The sequence below is a fragment of the Peromyscus eremicus genome, chromosome 7, assembly GCF_949786415.1.
Source record: "Peromyscus eremicus chromosome 7, PerEre_H2_v1, whole genome shotgun sequence".
In the NCBI taxonomy this organism is placed as follows: Eukaryota; Metazoa; Chordata; class Mammalia; order Rodentia; family Cricetidae; genus Peromyscus; species Peromyscus eremicus.
In genome coordinates, this window is record NC_081422.1 from 52,524,832 (window position 1) to 52,546,017 (window position 21,186).

General features: G+C 51.0%; 1 protein-coding gene across 5 annotated transcripts in view; it reads right to left on the bottom strand.

Annotated features, from left to right (window-relative positions):
• The window catches only part of Ccdc33 (coiled-coil domain containing 33), a 101,919-nt gene that overhangs the window by 37,096 nt on the left and 43,637 nt on the right, over nucleotides 1-21,186 (bottom strand). For 4 of the 5 annotated variants that reach the window (XM_059267993.1, XM_059267991.1, XM_059267992.1 and 1 more), the window contains exons 5-10: nucleotides 20,518-20,625; nucleotides 16,996-17,087; nucleotides 15,717-15,837; nucleotides 8,991-9,120; nucleotides 8,226-8,359; nucleotides 6,544-6,615 (exon numbers count right to left, since the gene is read on the bottom strand). In XM_059267993.1, the coding sequence (XP_059123976.1) occupies nucleotides 6,544-6,615; nucleotides 8,226-8,359; nucleotides 8,991-9,120; nucleotides 15,717-15,837; nucleotides 16,996-17,087; nucleotides 20,518-20,625 (657 nt within the window). The remainder of the gene's footprint in view (nucleotides 1-6,543; nucleotides 6,616-8,225; nucleotides 8,360-8,990; nucleotides 9,121-15,716; nucleotides 15,838-16,995; nucleotides 17,088-20,517; nucleotides 20,626-21,186) is intronic. The other variant, XM_059267989.1, reaches the window with a different exon arrangement.

Below are 21,186 nucleotides of genomic sequence, written 5' to 3' on the forward strand. Positions count from 1 at the left end.
TTTTGATGTCCGCATGAGCAGAGAGCAGCTGTCAGGAGGGGCAGGTGCTGAGTGATGGATTAGTGGGGTTCTGGTGTTCCCTTATCCCAATGCCCTGCCCCCATCTCTCAACTCGGTATGCTTGTCAGCAGCTCTGGTGCACAGTGCTGAGAGCTCCCTTCCTGAGGGCTTGCAGGATCCTGTTCTGGGCCTCAGCACAGGCCCCAGCTCTCTCCTCAGCAACCGTTACCTTTCTGAGAACGCAGGATTACAACTCCCATTACAGATGAGAAAAGGAAAGCTCAGAGAAAATCCCAACCCAGGTCTGAAGACGTGCACTGTGTGTGTCATTGGCGACTTGGACCCTGAGGTAGCGGACAGGGAGGACTTTCAGTATGTCATAAAATCAACATCTAGGGTGACCTTAAGCCTAGAAAATGAGCTGAGATGAAGGTGAGGTACCACAAGCATATTTTAGCACGTCTAAGCATGAAAGAGCAGAAGCTCCAGGTGAGGGTGGGCTGTCCTGCTCAGGTGCCATAGCCTGGACTTCAGTGGCCCTCACTGCCTGGGAAGGATTCAAACTAGCAGCCTCCAGCTGCACGAAAGGAGAGCATGTGTTAAGCAAAGGTGGCCTTGTGCCACCCAGTACTGCCAATGGCGCTTCACTGTCTTGGAGGACATTTTAAGAGAAGAGTGGTCAAGATTTGATAAACAGGAGTCAGAAGTGAAGTGTGTGAAGGGCCCATCACGGGGGAGGGCTGCTTCAGGCTGGGAGGGTAAATAAACTGTTGTGGCAGATGCATGCATGTAATCCCAGCCCTCAGAAAGCTGAAGCAGTAGGATCATGAATTTGAGGCAGCCTGGGATACACACTGAGACACTCAGTGTTTCAAAAATAGGAAAGCAACACCAAAATTTGCAGATGCCGGGAGGCTTGATGTGAACATGGGAGCTGAGTTCCCTGGAGATGGGCTGGGGAAGGAGAAGGCAGACCAGTGGGAGGGAACACAGAGAGGTAGGAAGAGGCTTCCAAGGAGCTATAGAGACCAGAGAGGGCTCCTGTCAGGAAGTGAGGGAGCTCCTGCCACAAGAAGCAAGCCAGTAGAGTCTATAGAACCGTGTGTGTGTGTGTGTGTGTGTGTGTGTGTGTGTGTGTGTGTACGTGTGTGTGTGTGTGTGTGTGTGTGTGTGTGTGTAGGAAGAAGTACTAGACTCCCTCCTCTCTGAGGTAGGCTGTATGGGAAGAGTGACGTGGGAGACAAGAGACTGTGGTGTCCACGTTGTCCTCAGAGCATGCCGCACCCATGAAGGCAACTCCAGAGATATGAAAAGCAGGTGGGAAGCTTGGAAGAAGGGTGATGAGCCCTGCCCTTGTGACCTTGCACCTGCGACCCAAGGGCCAGGGTGGCCCTGGGGAAACTGAGGCTTTCTTTTATCCCCTGCACCTGGACCTCGAGATTGGACCTGAGCCAGTGAGGGAAGGATGCTGTGAAAGAGAGGGGCAGGACAGAGCTTTCTGTCTCCTGCCGTCTGGCCTGAGTAAGGACAGAGAGCACAGGGGGACATCGGGGAAGGCAGCCAGGACTATTGTGAAATGCTGCAAGGGGAAGTGTTCCTTCTCTGCCCCCCTCCTCCTATGATGGTGTTTTCAGAGCTGGACTCCTTGAGGGTGGGAATAGAATCTTCCAAAGGACAGGCTAACAGAAGAGAGAGCCTTGGGACCCTGGATACTGGCTGTCCAAGAAGATGAGTTTGGTGGGGAGATGGAGGCAGTTTTGGGTCAAGATTTCTCTAAGGACCAACCCAAAGCAATCACATGGGGCTTTCAAAAAAAATCATCCAAGGCCTGTCTGATTATACTTGTCCTCTGCCCTGTCTCTCTGGTCACCTGGCTGACTTCACTCTGGGCTGGTAGCCAGAGAGGACTTTGTAATGAAGGCACCAGGAGGCCCTTTTGTGGCCTCAACTGTTGCCCTACCACACTTCCAGGGAGAGGGAAAGGGAGTGGAGGGCCAATGGGACTGTGTCTGCCACCTGTCTCAGAGCAGGGCCTCAAATGCACCTCTTTGTATGAGATTCCAGGCATCCAATGGGCTCCAAGTCTTCCCCACATCCTTGGATGTTGCAGGCTGAGCAGGGGTGGCCACACACATGAGAAGCCTGATCTCTGCCTGCCCGATGTTCCTCGACCCTGGTCAGCCACTGAATCTTGAATCCTAACCCTAAGAGGGGGAAATGTCCCTAAGATCAAGGTGTTTATGTGGTCCTGTCCTGCCTCACTTCCAGGGAGGTGCATTTCCTGCAGAGGCGAGAATGGGCCCAGTGAACACCTACTGTGTGCATGCCAGGGTCAGGTGAGGGAGATCTGCTCATCTTGGGCTGCTCTTCAAAGAGGCTGCCTACAAGCTGGAGGGCACCCAGGATGTGGTGGGATTATTAAAAGAAGGCAGGGCTGCCTCGCTTGGAGAAGCAAAGCCTTTTGGGGGTGAAAAACAACACATACCCCTCTTCAAAGAGAAAAGGCTGAGATCAAAGGGAGAAGGCAGGAGGTCAAAGGTCGATTCCTGTCTGTCTGTGGAGTGGCCAAGGGCTCATGGATTCTTAGTGTCTATGTCCTCCAAAGTCTACCTTTCTAACTTCGTGGAAAAGAGGACCCGGTGCATGGATTCTAGTTAACGGACCTGCATGTTTTGCTCAGGCACTCTCCTACACACACAACTCCAGCTTCAGACAGATCACCAGAGGCAGCAAACGCCCACAGAGAAGCAATACATCAGGGTAACCACAACCCCACACCCCCGCCACTGACAATCCCCTCTGAAGCATAATATCCCAAACTAGAGATAATGCTTGCCAATCACTGAGCCGACAGGCTGTGTTAGCTGATCAATCTGCCAGCATGCCTGCTGGCTGATGATGCCATCCATGCGGGCGGCTTGCTGGGGTGTGCTACAGCCTCAGAGGGCAGAGCTGGGAGCATGGGACAAGGGGAGACCCCAGAAACAGGGGATCTCAGTGTGAGGGAAGTTTCTGTCTCTCAGAGTCATAGCTGTGTCATGGGGAGGGGCTGCTGCTAAGGAGAGTGAACGTTCTGTCATGTCAAAGCAGGAGAGAGGATAGGATGACTATGGTGCTGGATGTGGCTGAGGACATTCTTGTCTAGGTGGATTTGTTGAGGGAGACCTCTGCTGTCTCCTTTTGGACATCCCAGCACACTCTTGTCCCTGAGCTCCGAGAGTGGGTGGTACAGAAACTGTGGGTATGGCAGACTGAGCTTGCCAAGTGTCCAAGGAATAGACCAGCTTGTGCTGAACCTTCAGCCCTCAGGTTGGGAGCACTTCCTCTCTATGCCCCTCCTGGCCATGTGCAAGGAGTTACCCAAGGATGGACTTGTCAGTTGTGTTGGCCAGGTGTCCCAAGACACCTACCACCTCAAGCCCTTCTAGGGCAGCTGGAATGCACACAGGACTCTGGCACTTTGTTCCTGGTGGTGACTCTTGGAGCTTTCAGGCTGTGCTAGGAGGAATTAATGGGTGGTCCTTGTTCTGATTCTGCCATCACTAGCCCATAAACTGCACGTGGAGAAGCATATCATGGGCCACAAAGCTGAAGTCTCCTCTAAGGTGGAACATCAAGATGGAAGGATCCTGGCCTCTCGTAGTAGCTAATCTCCAACTTCACTCAGATTGTTTACTCAGGGATGACAAGTAGCCTTTCCAGGGACTCTGGATTTTATCATCTCAAGGGTCATCAGGTTGTATGCCACTAACCAGTATCTACTCATGAACCTATGTGTTCATTCTAGTCTCCATCCCCTGATGTCTATAAAGGGAAGGACTTTTTCTTTTGTCTTGGTCTTGCTCAATGTACTGTCCCTTAACCCTAGCACATAAGGGTTGATGCATATTGTTTGCAGGTGTGTAAAGATGATGATGGGGATACAGGGAGAGGACCCTTTTAGATTTACCTGAAGTACCACCTGACCCCTTCACCAATTCTCAACACTCTTCTTTTAACCCTTAGTGGGACGATGGCAAAAGAGTTAGTTTCTATACTAGGTGAGGGTCATGTTCAAGATTAGTTGAATTAAAAATGAGGAACATGGGCTTTATAGCCCCAGGACATGCCCTCACTTCAATCCACAAGGTCACATGGTGAAATTCTTCACCTGCCCAGTGTCTGGCATGTAGGAAATTCTCCTTAGATCTGTATAGCATGACAGATGTCATATACTCCTTATATCTGTATAGCATAGAGATGGCTGTCGTTGCTGCAAGGACCTGATAATGAGTCCACTCACACCAGCATTACCACAGTCACTTCCCTAAATTGATCTTCAACATTGTAGAGTCAAAGTGAGTCACTTATTGGCCAGTTCTCAGATGGAGTTACCAAGGAACAGCTGAGCTACAGAGAGATTATGTGTGTGTCAACACAGGTGTGAAAATGTCTGTCATTTACATCTGTGGGTGTATGTGTACTTATGCATTAAATGCATGCAACATTGAAGAGGTGTGTGTACATGCATATCTGTGCATATGTGACTGTCTTTGTGTGAGCGTGTAGACGTGTGTAGAACCTCTGTGTACAAATTCTTGGCTGCTGGGTCTGCATTTCTGCTAGTACAATTTTTTTTTTTCTGGTGCACACCTAATCTTGGTCTCTTTTCTTTTCCTTTCTTCTTAGAAATCCATTACTAAAAGGCTCCCCCCCCACCTCCAGGGGAAGGGGGCTAAGGAAAGGGGAAGCTAAAATCACAAGGCCCAGATCAAAACACTCAGCAGCTAAATGAATTCGGCAGCGTTTTCCCGCATGACTTGGAGGGATAATTTAGTGAGGCCGCCAGCTGGAAGGAAAGGGATTAATTCTGCACTTAGCGCAGTTCCAGTGAATAATTCATCACTGGAGACCTTTGTGCCCAGCCTCTGGGCAACAGGGGACATGTCCTACCCACCTGCCTGTTGCCTGTCTGTCCCCATCATTCTCCTAGCCAGGGATACCTAGCTCTCTCTCCTTCTTCTGGTTGCAGAGTGCATGTGTCTTGGGGCAAGGCAGGAGGCAGAGGGAGATGACAAGAGACTAGCAGTGACTATTGACAGATCCTAGACCCTGAGACGGCCCCAGCAGCCTGGGATGCTCTTGGGAAAGATGTCACATTTCCCCACTTCTCCTTTCTTAGGATTAAAAAAAAACTTAATTAAAAATTTTAGTTTTGATATATGACGCACGTGTGTGTTGTTATCAGTGTGTGTGTGTGTGTGTGTGTGTGTGTGTGTGTGTGTGCGCGCACATAAAGGTCAGAGCACAACTTTGTGGCATCAGTTCTCCCCACATTTATATAAGGTCTGGGGATCCAACTCAAGCTGTCAGGCTTGAGCCAGCTCAGCGGTCCTGGGTCTCTGTGGCGTCTCTCAATGGGTTTTCTTATTTTCACGTTTGATTTAGTGGTGAGTACAGGTGTGGGTGCCATGAACAGGGGTTAGAGGGATCTGGAGGGGATGATGGTGAACACCACACGGGGCCTTTTGTGCTGTCATCATCCCAGATCTTCTCCTCATACCGCACACTGTGGAATGCCCATGTTCTTCATGGCTAAGGACATAAGGCTCTGAACTTCCTTATAGCTGCTGGATTTTTTTCCTGTCCTGAGAAGCTAACAAGAGTAGATTAGCCCTTAATCAGCTCTTGAACATTTCCTGGGTTCGGGGTCAGATTGGCCACACCCTAGTACCAGAGAGGGAAGTGGAGAGGTTTCAGTGAGTGGCTTTCAGGAACACTAGATCCATGACCAGCGTCAAAGCTGGAGTCAGCCTAAGTGGAAGCGGCTAGAGGACCAGTGGCCATCCCCCAGGCAGGGCTTGCCTGGTAACCTTTCCACTCGGACCGACTCTGCCGTGGCAAGCAGGCTCCCAAAATGGGTCCCCAAGCCCCTCCACCTTAATATTTAGAATTGCCAAATAGAGAGTCACCACTTCCATGATTCTGTTGGGTGTATGACACAGCAGACCCTGAGACACGATGATGATCCAGTTCTTTTAAAAGCACAGAGTCTTCTCTGGATGCTGACAGAAGCGAAAGTCAGAATTTCAAAGTGTGCTGGGGACTAGCTGTGCCTGCTGGCATCACAGTACAGGGACCATGGTAAGAAGGCATGTGGGCGGTCTCCAGGAGCTGAGAGCACCCTGGCTAGCAGCCAGCAAGGAATCTGGGCCACCAGTCCTACACCACAAGGAACTTGGTCCTGCCTGCACCCCTGAAATCATCCCTGTCATCTTCACAGAACTCTGACCCCCAGTTAAGCAGGTGTGGGTTAGGTTAGGTTGGGGCAGAGGTAGACTCCTGGGCCTTTGTGGCCCTTTGTTCTTACCTCTTCCTAATCCCAGCACTCTGCCTGACTTCCTGGGGCCTCAGACCTCCTCAGAACTTCCCAACTAAACCAGCAGACTCTTCCTTCTCCCTGGCCCCAGACCCTGAGAGTCAGCCCCTGAGAAGGATGTTGTCGCTCACTTGGGGGTTATGGGAGCTGACACACGTCTGACCCTTCCAGGCCCCCACTCTTACCTCAGAGGAAAGAAGTTGGAAGGAGAGATTCACTGTGGGGGGCTCTCCACTGATGGTTTTTAGGTGGGTGTCCTAGGGAAGAGAAGGGGCAGTGAGTCTACATGGCCAGGCCAGTGCAGGCAAGACCTCTCAGGTCCAGCTCTTGTTCTGACTCCTCCGGGAAGAAGGAGGGTACAAAGGAGTGTGGGAGGGATGCCAGAGCTGGCCTTCTGCCTCTGTTCCAGCAACGCCTCCACTCGGCCCTTCGCACTCCGTTCAACACCTGACTGGCACCTCCACGCTCGTCTTCTGGCAGAGCAGAAGTTCCTGTTTGCTGTTATGTCAGAAGTATTTAGGGAAATGGTGGCACAGAAATAGACAATGATGCTGGGTGTGGTGGCACATGCCTGTCGTCCCAGCACTTGGTAAGCGGAGACAGGAGGATCAAGAGCTCCAAGTCATCATTGGCTACATAGCAAGTTTGAGGCCAGAGATGTCACATATACATATACACATATATGTATCTATATATACGTGTGTGTGCGTGTGCATGTGCGTGTGTGTGTGCACATGTGTGTGTGTGTGTGTGTGATAAAAACAGTAATGATAAAGCTATTTTTTTTCCAGTGAGGATTGAACCTTTGGCCTCTTGCAAACTCGCATACTAGGCAAGTGCTCTTCCACTAAAGCTACATCCCAAGCCTTGTTTGTTTTTGTTTGTTTGTTTGTTTTTATTTTGAGATAAGTTCCTCACACTGGTCTCAAAGTCATTCTGTAGCCCAGACAAGCATCAAAGTTTTCATCCTCCCACCTCAGCTTCTGGGGTAGCCAAGATTTACAGGCCTGCACCACCAGGCCTGACACTGAGAATCTATTCTAAGTGCTTTATGTATTTCCTGACTGAATCCCATAGCAACCCTGTGAGCAAGCATGCTTCTCTCTCTCTCTCTCCTCTCTCTCTCTCTCTCTCTCTCTCTCTCTCTCTCTCTCTCTCTCTCTCTCTCTCTCTCTGTGTGTGTGTGTGTGTGTTTATGTGCGTGTGTATTATAGACAAGGAAAGTAAGGCATGGATGCTACTATTTTTCCTACGGAAGGGAATACGGTCACATGTGAGCTGGCAAGTGGTGAAACCAGAATTTGAGCTCCGTCAGTCTGCCCCCAGAGCCTGAGTATACCCCTCTGCTTATTGTGTCCTGGACATGTGGACAGAGATGAGAATGAGGTCTCGAGAGGTTGTATTCTGTCCCAGGTCTCATAGGAAGATGGGGTAAGGGAAGCCTTGGGCTCAACTCTGGGAAAGCCTTGCCGTTACTCCCTGGGACCCCAGGTTTGCTTTCCAGGGGCTCACCCTGGCTTGTCTCTCAAGCACTCCCAGGTAAGACCAGTCTTTGGTGTTCCTCACACCTACAGGCTTCCCTAGTGGGCACCCCGACAGAGGCTGTTAAGAAGCCACATTCACCTGGGTGGTGGTGGCACATGTCTTTAATCCCAGCACTCTGGAGGTAAAGGCAGGAAGATCTGAGTTCAAGGCCAGCCTGGTCAACAGAGCAAGCTCCAGGGTAGCCAGGGCTACAGAGAGAAACCCTTCTTGATGCCCCCCACCCACCGCACACTCAAAGAATCCATATTACCTTCTATAGATGTGGCCATGGGCAGGAGTAGGGTGATACCATGTGGGGGACCAACTAATGGTAGGGACTTACCGTGATGGGGAGCCGTTCCACACACAGCCCTTTCAAGTCTTTTCCTGTCAACATCTTGTGGTAGAGACGAGATTTTAGTGGTAGCACGGAGACACCCAGGGGCTGCTTGAGGGTCCATGGTTCACTGCTTTTCACTGTGGGAGGAAGGACCAACTGAAGCTCCTGTTAACAACTTCCTGTTCCTGCCTCCCAGATTCTTGGATGGGTTTGTAGGCATTCCCTGGGCTCCATCCTCGGTGTTGGACATGCAGCTCTCTAGGCTCTCAATGCCCCTTGTTCCCCGCCTCCTGTTCCCTTACACACATACACTGCCTCTTTGTTTCTTCAGAGATTTATCAGCTTAGAGTGAGCTCTAAGCAGATTCTATATCCATAGTTATTTTTCGGGATGGCCCTGTCTCTGTCCTCTGGTGTGTGTGTGTGTGTGTGTGTGTGTGTGTGTGTGTGTGTGTGTGTCTTAATTTAGATTATGGGATCCAGACTTGGGATCAGCTGGTCCCTCCACCATTCTCCAGTACACTCTCTTCTCACTGATGGACGTTAATGATGTCCAGGCAGGGACAGGCCCCCATTTCCTGTGCTCTGCAGCTGCCCTATGGCCATGGATTTAAACTAGACCTTCTTCTATTCTTCTGCCTGTACTGGGGGCTTCCTGGCTCCTGGAGGTCCTTAGGCAGTCCTTACAAGAGGCATTGGCAGGTGGCCCAAACATCCCTTAATAGAACTCTCCTGATGAATTCTGCCCCATGGGTCACTGGGCACTTACTTGAGGCAGAAGGGTAATACTCTAGCACCAGGGCTGTGTCATCTGAGAAACTGGTGGCTCCATCTCGGCCTTGGAAGAGGAAGGACTGGTTCCATAAGGGCTGCTCTGGGGGTCCCCCAGGTTTGGACAGCTGGAAGAATGTGGGAGCAGGTGTAGGGTTATACCTTCTTCCAGATTTGGTTGTATATATATCCCTTACATGCCACAAGTGTTTGTCCCAATTATAGAAAGTCAAGAAATAGTAAATAAAAGGAAGGGAAAACTCCTATATTCTTACATTCAGACAACCACTCAAGCTGGGCAGTGGTGGTGTAAGCCTTTAATCCCAGCACTTGGGAGGCAGAAGCAGGCAGATCTCAGAATTTGAGGATAGCCTGTCTACAGGGCAACACAGAGAAACCCTGTACTGGAAAAACAAAAGACAGCCACTCAGTACCACTGTATTCCCATTTTTCTGTGCATATTTTGTACGTATAATTGCCACTCTGCCCTTTTCCACTTACAATCAAAATGTAAGCACAACCACAGTCTCAAGAAACTCTCATTACTTGTGACTTTAGTAACTTCAAGATATTCTACATGTGATGGCATAGACTGATAATCCCAACACTTGAGAGGTAGAGGCAGGAGGATTCAGGACAACTTGGGCTATATAAAAGTTGGAGAACACCTCAGCTATGTAGCAAGTTTGAGGCTAGCCTGGATTATGTAAGACCCTCTTAAAAATCAAAATAGAGCCCACCTTCCCCAGAAGTTGCGTTGCCATGTCCAACTGACCTGATTTTTCCTTTTTTTTAAAAAAGTTTTTAATTTGTGCGTGTGTGCCACAACACATATGCAGAGGTTGAAGAACAACTTGCTTGAATCAGCCCTCTTCTTCCATTATATGGTAGGTTTTGGCTAATCAAACTCATATTGTCAAGTGTGGCAGCAAATGCCTTAACCCATTGAGGCATTTTGCTCTCCCATTTTCTGACTTTCCCCCCTGACAACACTGTGCTGGATGCTCTTTACCACATACCTCTGTATCCCAGACTATTTTCTCAGTACAAATAGCTAAAATGCTGCTCAGTGAAATTCTTTTCATGCTCTAAGGTACTGGCTCGATGTGTGTAGTGTTTTTCGCAATGTTGTACCAACATTCACAGCCCCTTTCTATTCCATACAAGTTACCCCAGCCCCGTTCAGAAGGCCACACAGGTCTTCAGATTCCAGAAGCTGGTTTTATCTGGCTTCAGGCCGTTGGGGACTCAGGTGACTTGAAGGCACTGTCAGGCAGCAGCTGGAGCACACACATGGGGATGGCTTGGAAGATGAAATGTGACAGCATTGACCAACGCCCAGATAAGGGAGACTGGGTGGTCCAAAACCCTCAAAGGAAGCAGGCCTAGAGGAGGCTCTGAAGGAAGATGTGACAAGGTGAAAGAAGAGGAAAGGGACTTCTAGGTGGGAAAACGACCAAGCAACAGATTGTGGAGGTGGCACACAGCTCAGCCATGTGAAGGACCTCGGAAGGGGGTGGGGGGATTCATGGAAAATCCACATAAATAGGAAGGTGGGAAAATAGCCTATAACTCTTAGCACGAATCCCTGAATGGTCTCAGCATGGTCTGCCTTGCCTCTGCCCTGTCAGGGGCTGTCGGCCACAGTGGCAGTGGTCCTACCTCCTGCTCCCCTGAGGGGATTAGCAATCACAGGAAAAGGTCAGCACAAACACTCCAGGAGCTACTGAGGCTAGATGGAGAGGGGCCTACTCCTCCTGATTGGGTGGGGCCCTCACACCTGTCACACTTAATGGGCTTGCTCTGGTCCTCAGGAGTCTTGCCCAAGGCTTGGCTGAATCTTTCCTTGTTTGTGGTCATCTCAGGGACAGATGAACACTAGGATAGCGCTGGAGTCATAGGCACATCCCTAAGACATCATGGTGGAAGCTCGGGGATTGCCACCTGGTGAGCACTCTAGGCCCCAGAAGCCAGTTGTGAGTTCTGCAGAGCTTGGTATTGATCTCTCAGGATTGATCCCCACACTATGACCCTCCCATATCCTGGGTATCAGAGGAGGGTATCCACATTGTCTGGACCAGCTGCCAGGCCAGGGAGGAGGGACTGTGACTTGGTTTACTGGGGCCTCATTTGTTGCCCCTATCCTGGGAAAGGGTTATTTAATGGATACTAGCTGTCTGCTGTGGGACTTATTAACAGATCGAAATGGAGTCTACACGGCAAGAGGTGGTAAGTGGCTGCCTACCCAATGAGGGACAGCCTTATCCCTGAATGGGTTCCCAGAGTAAGTCCCCCAGGAGAAAGCCTTTCATACCTAGAATTTGGGAGGGTGAGTCCTACATATTCTCTCTCTTTCTCCCTCTCTCATACAAAAACGAGTGTGTGTGGGACTCAAGGTTAAATAACAATCTATTATCAGCCCTGTGAAGATATCAGCCCTGTGCTGTGGCTGGTCGGCATGCTGTGCAGAGGTGAGGGGGTGGGGTGGGCGTAGGGTAGACACGGCCTGAAGATGCTGATGGGAAAGGCTAGGGTGGACTTCGGAATTAAGGAATATGATTAACCCTCAGCTGTGATCTTCAGAAAAGCCATTAACCCTCTGCCACTGAGGCAGACCTGCCTTCCCTGGGGACAGAGCCTCCATTCCATGGGCCCTTGTCCCTTCCTCCTCCTCCTGTTTCCTCTGGACTCACCCTCACTCTCAGCCTCACACACTGCTGTCTCTTCTGCCCAGGCACAGTGGAATCATGCTGAGAGCAAGAGCTGCTGGCGGCTGGGGCTGGCTGGGCCTTCCAACAAGCTAGGACCCTTGGCTCAGGGCCCAGGGACCACTTTAAGCTTATTGTTTGGATCAGTGAGTCCCTTCCCCTCTCTGGGACCGAGTTTTTTTTTTTTCCCCTCAAATGCCTTGTGCTTCACACTTTGAAAGCCTTTTGCAAGGTTGAAAGGGACAATGGATATTTTTCTAGTATGCAAAAGTTCAGTTTGACTTAATTTAGTAAATGTTGCCTGGGACATCACGACAGACAGACACTTGTATGTAGGGTACTGCAGGGATGATGGGAGAGCTAGAGACACACTCCATCCCTTCCTAGAGCTTATCTTCCAAGAGTATGGAGCATATACATGCATGTGAGTAAAACCCACCCACTCCTCCATCATGCTGAAGCCTGAGCAAGTTATTGTGGTAGCAATTAGGATATGTGAGGAGAAAGCCACTCCTCTTATCTGGGGCAGGGAAGAGCTGAGGGTTGAGGTCAAGGTTGGAGGGGAGAGAGGACAGATGCGGAGAACGGTGAGTCTTCCCTGAGGCTGGGTGAGAACTGGAGCGATGAGGTCTGTGTCTGGATGAACAGCACATAGCTAACGGGGGCTTGGTCCCGTGTGTGAGAGGGTCGAAGGGTCCAAGGGAAGCCTGTGGTTCAGGGCAGAGCATGCCTTACTTGCTTCTCAGAGAACAAATTAGCAAGGCTGGAACGGGAAGGCTGCTGCAATGGCCTAGGCAAGAAAGGCAGCCAGGACTTGAGTGAGTCCAGGGTGATGGGAAAGACAGAGAGCTTGGGAAGACTGGCTGTGGGGATGGGACAGGGAGAGATGACGGGCACAGGCGACTCTTTCCATCCATTTGTTTCGTTCTTGGGAGTTCTGCCCCAATTCTGCAGGTTGTGAGAGCTGTAGGAGCAAGCAGGTGGGTCCAGCATCCAAATCTACGTCCAACCAGACATGTTTAATCCATCCCTTGACTGATCAGAGCTCAGGTTTTGCTGTCCTCACCAGGGGGAAGAGTGGAACAGACTGGGGTGGCCTGGTACATTCTGTCCTCCTTGCCTCACAGCCAAAAAGTAGAGAGCCCTCTTATCCAGGTGGCTCCTTTCTTCACACCTGCTGGTTTAGGCTATCAGCAAGCCAGAACCACACCCTCCTCCGTGATTGGCTCAAGGAAGTGCTTGTGACCTGATTCTGGCCAATGAGAAGGAAGGTTGGTGGGAAACTTAGTGGGAGGGGTTAGTTGCTAGTTTCTCATAAAAACCTGGCTCTTTACTAGCCTTTGATCGATCGTATCTGGGCCGGAAACCTAGGACATTTTGCTTCCAGGAGCAGTTAGTTGCCCAAATGGTCGTTGCTAGGTGTTAGAGGTCATGGCCTTAAGGGTGATCACCCTGTAGCATCTAATGCTGAGACTACTTGTGATGTATGGCAGTGGATAGGTCCATCTGAGTTGGGGTTTCTGTGGGGTTCACCACAGACATCAGGTGCAATGATAAGGCTGGCCTCAGGCGGTGTATTTATCATAAAGAGTGTGAAGCTCTGCAAGGGACGGAAGGGACTCTTAGCCTGGGTTAGCCTTTTCATTCTAACAGCCTAGTCAGGTAGGAGTCAATAGGTCTGGAGGAATCATATAGTTTGTCGAAGGTCACACAGCTAACAAACTACAGATGCCAACCTAGGTCTGCTAGGTGTAGTAGGCTCTGCCCAAGAGTTTGTGGGAAACTCACAGTGCTCCAAGATGTCAAAGGGGACCAGACTTAGAAATTATCTGGTTCAGTCCCCATTCCATCAACTGTAAAGTTGAGAGATGAGGCTCAGGAGGGGCAGGGCAGGGAACTGTGTGCTCTTTACGCTCAGGGTTCCTGACCAGATTCCCTTCACTTCCCAACCTGTTCCTCTCTTGTTTTCCCTGCTGGCCCCTGGGCATCTCTGCACAGGCTACATGCAGCTTTACGCCTCATCCAGCTGCCGCCATACTGGGTAACCTTTAGCAAGTGTCTCGTTATTGCTGAGCTCTGGCCTTGAGGCCCACATGTTGAGAAAAGTGCTGGGGAGGTCTGTCGTGAGGAGTGCCTCCCCCATTCATGTGGAGTTAGGCAGTGGAGATAGCCACTGGTCAGACCTGGAGAGGCTCACTCATTAAAGCAAGCAGTACCTCCTGCCCCTTGGGACGGCTGCTGATTGGTTCATAATTTCCCGTGCAAATGCAGGGCCATGTGTGAGATGACTCTGGGGAAATCAGGCTGAGGATTGGTTTGGTTTTGAAGCTGTTCCCCATGATTCCCCTTTATCCCACCCTTCCCTGCCTGTGTCTGAGCCTTCTTTAAAGGCCTGCCTTTAAATGAAAGCCGGGGCTCCAACAGAGTGTCTTGTTCTAATTTTAGTGGGCAGATGACAGGAGGGACTTCCAAGAACACCCTGTCTTCCAAGCCTCCCCCATCATGTACAGCAAGCTCCCAGTGACATGCAGTCTGTAGGAGGTCAATCTGGCCGTTTCCTGGGCCCAGCCATGACCTGTTTCTACAGCATATTTAAACATATGCCTTCCTGCCCATTTCCAACATGCACTACCCCTTGGGTTATACCATGTACTATATGATTCAGGTGTTTTCACTGCCCTGGACCAACCCTTTCATAGCAAAACATCAAGACCAATGCACTGGTGAAATGGCTCAGTGCTAGAGACTTCGGTCAAGGCTTGCCACCTGAGTTTGATCTCTGGAACCTAAACGAAGCCAGTTCCACAAAGCTGTCCTCTGACCTCTACATGTGTGCTGTGGTACAGATGCCCCCTCCGTATATGATGTATATACGTACAATAAGAATGAATTAAAAGGGAAAAAACCCCTAAAAAGTGATGACTAGGGTGGCATAGTGGCACATGCCTATTTCACCAGGGCTGGGAGGGCAAGGCAGGCAGATGGAGAGCCTATAAGGAGACCCTGTCTCAAAAACAAGGTGGAAGGTCAAGACTCGCCTTTCCTAACCATCCAGACATCAACATTCCTCTTCTCTAATTAAAAATGTATTACAGGGGTTGAGAAAATGGCCAATCCTTTAAAGATCTGCTAGAGAGCTGAGCTCTGTTCTCAGCACACATAAAAAAGCAGGCAAGGTGATGAGCCCCTGGAATCCCAGCACGGAGAGGTAGAGACAGGAGGGTCCCTGGGACTTGCTGGCCAGCCAGTCTAGCTGAGTCAGTGAGCGCCAGATTCAGTGAGACACGCTATCTCAAAAAATAAGGGCTGGCAAGATGGTTCAGTGGGTAAAGGTGCCTGCTGCCAAGACTGATGACCTGAGCTCGGCCCTTGGGACCCACACGGTGGAAAGAGAGAACGGTCCTATAAGTTGATCTCCTGACTTCCATACTTGTTCTGTGGCATGTGAGCACACATCCCCCCAAATCTCAAAAATACGAAAACAATAAAGTGGAAAACATTGGACACTGACCTCTGTTCTACACACACACACACACACACACACACACACACACACACACACACCTGCACACATGTGCACATACAAACATGCACATCCACACATCATCCCAAGTGTTTCATGCCTGCAAGTCAGTAGTAGCTTCCTGCTCTCTCATCTCCCCAGCCCTTGATAACACTATTCTAGATCTTGTCCCTATGGCTGTTAATCTGAGGTGCCCCATGGCAGGTGGAATCCATACTATTTGTCCTTTGTGTCTCCTCTTCTCTGCTTGTCACAGCTCTGATAGTCCCTGCTGGCTTGTTACTAGATTAGACATGATCTGGGCGGATGTTTAGTATCTCTGGGAGTCCCGAGGGCAGGTTCTGTGTAGCACACAGGAGTGGATTCTGGGCAGCAGTGAGATGTAGCAAATGCCTTTCAGTAGTCAGCTGAGCTGCCAGCTGATGTCATGATGAATGAATGGGTCTGTTTCTAGTATACTCCAGTGAGGGGTGTGGTTGGGAAGGAGCCATACCTGAGGACACCCGTTCTGACTAACCCGAGGCACATCGAAGTTCATTGGTGATGAGATAGGGACAGAAAGCTGGGTGAGGGGCAGCCCCACAGAGGCAGGGTCCCGCCTGGCCTGGCTGGCCCTGGAGAGGCAAGGAGACAGGAGTTGGCACGTTCTGACCTGTGGCCAGCCTGGCAGCTGGGACTCACAGCTGGATTCTGGGTTGAGGTGTAGGGGAGAGTACAGGGAGCCATCTCATTTAAGCCAGGACCTTGTAACAATCACGCTGGTGGTCTCTGGCCCAAGCCTTGGGAAGGCTGGTCTTGGTCAGGAGATGACAGCTGTAGCTCTCAGGCTCCCTTAGCAGTGACTTGAGGTGACCTTGGCTGTATCAGAGGAAGTCACCTTTACCATCTTTAAAATGGGCCTCGCCTTCCCCACCTCATCTTTGAAGGTCTTTATCTGAATTCCTCCTGACTTGTGGGAATCCTAGCTTGTGCTTAAGGGGTAAAGAGCCTGTGGGGTAATGTGCACACATGCGTGCAGGTTGGGCCCATTGGTATATTATCACTGCAGCAGGACATTCATAATCTGCACACCTCCAATAGGAAAGTGGGGCTTCTGGGGTATAAAAACTCCTCAGAGCCATAGATGAGTCAGGAGGTCAGCTTGGGCAGTGACAGGCAACAGCCAACTTCGAGACATGTGCTGTCACAGAGCACACATTGCCTGAAGAACAGCCCTCTCTTTATCCTTCAGTGTTTAAACTATCCTGAATCCTTTCCTGAGGACTGACTCTAAAGGAGGTCTGGAAACAGTGGGGGACAAGTTGGGACTGGGGCAGATGCCTCCAGGAGGCTGAGAGAGGACACTCCCAGATAGGACTAATGTTCCAAGACGGCTTTAGGTCATCTACTTTGGGGACCAGCCGCAGCAGGAACCTTGGAACCTTGAACCTGACAGGGAAAGGGGGCCATGGGGTGGTGAGCTTGGGATGGGAGGCTTGTCTGAGGGGGCATAGGTGCCCCTGGTCAGGGAAAGGGGCCTCTCTTGGGCTCCTTAACACCAGCTCCTTCCTGCTGTTTGGCCCTACATGCTTGGAAATCTCAGGAGAGAACCCTATTTTCCCTTTCCAGGGCTCAGGATCTTCTGGAAGAGAAAGACAGTCTGCTATGGAAAGCTCACTAGAGCCTCAGGTCAAGGTGTGTGGGGAGCTTAGAGGGAACTTAGGGGAGCGGAAGTTTTCCCCATCCCAGATCGATCTCTGCCCTCCCTGCCCTCCTAACCTGTACCCACTTACTTAAACTCCGTGTAGCTGGGAACCACCCGAGCGATTACCACCATGGGGTTGGGGCTGTTGACCAGGGGCTCGTTGATTCCCCGAAGGAAGACCTGGAGAAGAGAAGAGGAGGCAGGTGAAGGCCCATGGCTTGTGTCCCTTCCTGAGCCACAGCCAGCCCCCCTCCCACCCTACCTCTGGCATCTCTCCCATCCCTACACCTGCCATGATCACATGATCATCATGCCTCTACCCATCCCTGGGACCTGCTCCTCCCTGTCCCTGCTTCCCTTGCTTCTTGCTCTGCTCAAGGCTTCTCTACTTCAGGAAGTCACCCTCTGGGTCTGACTGAGGCAAGTGCCCCTGGTTTCCTAGGAGCATTCCTGGAATTCAGCTGCCCTGAGAGACAAGGTGTATACGCACGAGTCTAGGCCTGAGAGGAGGTCCAGACAATTACCGGGGCAAAACTCTGGTCACGGGTCCTCCCGGGTTACAAGAGTAGGTTCTCTGATTAGACTGTGGTATGAGAGGACACGCTGTAAAGTGAGGACACTTAGCCCAGGGATGGTTTCTCTAATTGTGCTGAGTTTCCCAGTCCAGCGTCAGAGGTCGGACGGGGCACTTTTTGATTTGAACAGTCCTGGTGGCTGTTCACCGCAGGGCTTTTCCCAGCAAGCGGTGGTTGAGAAGGCAAGCCTCGGCGTCAGCATCGTCCCGGCAGCCCTCATTTCACAGTCTTGCCGTGTTGCCAAAGGCTGTAGGTGTTGGCCTGTCTGCTCCTCTGCCCACACCCCCTGCCATCTCCCAGACCCCTCTTTCTGCTGTGGTCTTTTTCTCTCCTAACACGTTCTTGCTTCTGCTTTAGCACATACCAGTTCCTGACCCTGGGCCTCCCCACCCCCATCCTCTGCCAATTTATCCCGACAGCTGCTTCTCCTCCTCTAGGTTCTGTGACACCATCCCTGGTTCCCTTCTAGTCACTAAAGAAGGCCATTTTCTTGGTCTCTGCATTCCTCCTCTGTAGCCATCAATCATCAGAATTGGAGCTTCTCAGCTCTTGTTTACTTTCTAATTGGTATGACTGGCATGTGCAGAAACACGCATCCCGTTCACCGTTGTATTCCCCGCTTTTAACACAGAACCTGGCATGGGGGGGGGGTGATCAACAATGTTTGTGGCATTAAAGAGGGAAAGGGAGAATGATGGAGAGGCGCTTCTATGCTTCTGAGTGTTAAGGAGAAGGATAGAAGAATAGAGAGTCCCGGGGACAGAGTGGGAGAGACACGGTGGCCTTAGGGAGGGTGGGGTTAAACTGGCCTCAAATGATAGCTAGGTCCTAAGGAAAAAAGGCAGGAAGGGCAGGGTCCCTGGACACAGCTGGGGGGAGGGAGGGTCATTCCCTCGCTGGGTCTGCCCCAGCTGGGAAACCTGGGCTAGACTCAGCCCCTCTTTAGGCCTCAGTTTCCCAACCTGTGCACTGAAAGTCTGGGTCTTCTAGCTCTGACATCCCGTGGGAAAAGAAGTCCAGGGGTGGGGCTTGCTCTGGATATCTCCCTCACTTCCTGACTATCCCCTAAGGCCTTTCTGTCTGGGCCCATCTCTGCTGGGCTGCTGCTGCTGAGTCCACACAGGTGTGAACTGATAAGCATTTAAATCGTTCTTAGTGCCTTTTGGCTCTCAGTGGGGCCTCCCAGTGAGCCTCTGATGTCAGTGGAGAGCTGTCATGCTCTATGGCTCACAAGAACTCCAACAGGTATGAAGGCTGAAGGTAATGGTCTAGGCGTGTCTGTAGGGGATGGGCGATTTACACCTGTTGTGTGCTGACTCTGGCCAGGTGTGAATGAGACAGCTGTACCACACCTGCTCGTGACAGCCTGGTGAGTAGCTGAAGCAATTTCTTTTCTCACTGTGTCTCCTGGTCTACCATCAGTAATAGACAGGTGCTCCTGTGGCTGTACTTGTGACATACTCGGGAGGAAGGTCTGTGCTGAGCGGGGTATGGGTGAGTGGGCTGCTGGGGTCAGGGGAGCTCAGACTCTATTAGACAAGTCAGAAGACTGACGCAGGGGTGGGCCAGGTCCACAGTCCTGGGGATGTGACCCCTTCCCTGGATGAAGCTTGTGGACAGCACAGCAATCTTGACTTTACTTTTTCTTGTTCCATATGTTGGAGTGACTGGCTGTTCTAGAAAGGGGCCAGATGGAAGAGAGGGAGGAGAAACCAGCTGACACCCAAGGGGTGATTGTGGGGGAAGCAGAGAGGTTGTTTAGGATCTCTGTGCTCTTATATCAGACTCACATGGGTCTCAGGGTCCCCAGATGTGACGTGGGACTAGAGATCAGCTATTGCCCTACCAGGCTCATGGTGCCCCATGGTGCCCCATGGCAAGGGATCAGATCAGGTCTGCTGGGGTAGGAGAAGGCTAGAGTCAGAGCCCTGTGGATCACACACAGGCATTTGTGGATGTGAATCTGTTGCCTAGGGAAAAGCTCAGGGCCCAGGTGCCTGGGCCACGGCTGCCTCCAGCATCTATCATTCCTCCCAAAGCTGTCCTTGGGCTGAAAGGTGGAAGATCATGGTATGGCCCATGCTTGGTCTGCCCAGTGGACGAGGCTGTATAAATAGCTGTTGGGAGAATGAGTGAGTGAATGAGGTTGTAAATGCTCAAGCAGTAGACCAGCCAAACTTGAGGGAGATGACAGGCTTGTCTGGGAGTCTTAGGCCCTAGGTCATGGGTCATAACCCCAACAGGGAAGAAAAGGACTGAACACAGCCAGGGGCTGGACCATGGTATGGAAGATGGACTTTTCCTTGCTCCTAGAAAGTGCAAAATCCGAGGGAGCCTGTGTTGCTCCCTGAAATGCACATGAGGAACATAGCTGTCACTCAGTCCCTTCTTCTTCCATCCAAGGGTAATATAGGAAGGAGAGACCAGGGCACTTTTGTCCCAGTCAAGGATTGTCTTCACAAACTCGACTATTTTGATGATGTTTTTAATATTTTTTAAAATTTATTCTTATTGTGTGTGTGTATGGTATGTTTGTGTGGGGGAGGTGTGCTTGTGCCATGGTGTGTGCACATGCGTGTGTGTGTGTGTGTGTGTGTGTGTGTGTGTGTGTGTGTAGGCCGTAGGACAACCTTGCGGAGTCAGTTCTCTGTGTGTATGTGTGTGTGTGTGGTGTGTGTGTGTGTGTGTGTGTGTGTGTGTGTGTGTGTAGGCCATAGGACAACCTTGCGGAGTCAGTTCTGTGTGTGTGTGTGTATGTGTGTGTGTGTGTGTGTGTGTGTGTGTAGGCCATAGGACAACCTTGTGGAGTCAGTTCTCTGTGTGTATTTCAGGGATTGAATTCAGGCCAGCAGGGTTGCACAGTAAACACTTTACCCACTGGGCCATCTCGCTGGCCCCACTGTGGCTAAGTTAGAGAGGCCTTTGCCCTTTTTGATTTCTTCCCCAAACACCTCTGCTCCATCCTCTTAGGCCATTCAGAGGCAGTCAGTGGCTCCACCTGTCCCCACAGTCCCCCAGTCCCCCAGTGCTGGTACCTCCAGAGCTGTATGGTCACAGCCAATGTACTGGGGTAGTAAGCTGCCCTTCCGAACCACGGTGGCATAGAGGCGGGTGTTGGCCATGGCGTCATCGGCTTTCTCAGACTGCACGGGGTGAAGACAGGATGGAGACAGAAGATACACAAGAAGGAGAATGTCTAAGGGGCAGAGCCTGGCCATAAATCCAGCCCTGTGTGGACACTTGCTTATCATTGCACCACTGGGACTCCAGCTGTAATTAAAGCTCATGGTCCCTGGGAGCCCTTCCAAGAAGATCAGCCAATAAATCTCCCCTTTTCCGTTTGAATATTTCATTGCCCTCGCAAGGACTACTGCCCGCCTGCACTCTTGGTGAAGATATGATAAGGAGGCCTGGGTTCTAAGTGGTTAGAGGGCTAGGGGCCTGGCAGATGCTCCAGAAGACAGATCTAGGGCTACCTCCAAGGTCTCTTGGGGTCTTTGCTTTCCTGTCTGCCCTGATGCCCCTTCTGTAGTCCTGGAGCTCGGGGGGGGGGGGGGGAGGATAATGATCTCTGGCACCATAGTTGAAGAGTTGCTTGGCAGGAAGGTGAATGCCAAGGCCTTGGGGAAGGAGTAGGGATGGGAGCTACACACGCTGAGTTCTTCCCGTGTGCCTGCACTTTACCCATCACCACACTGGAGCCT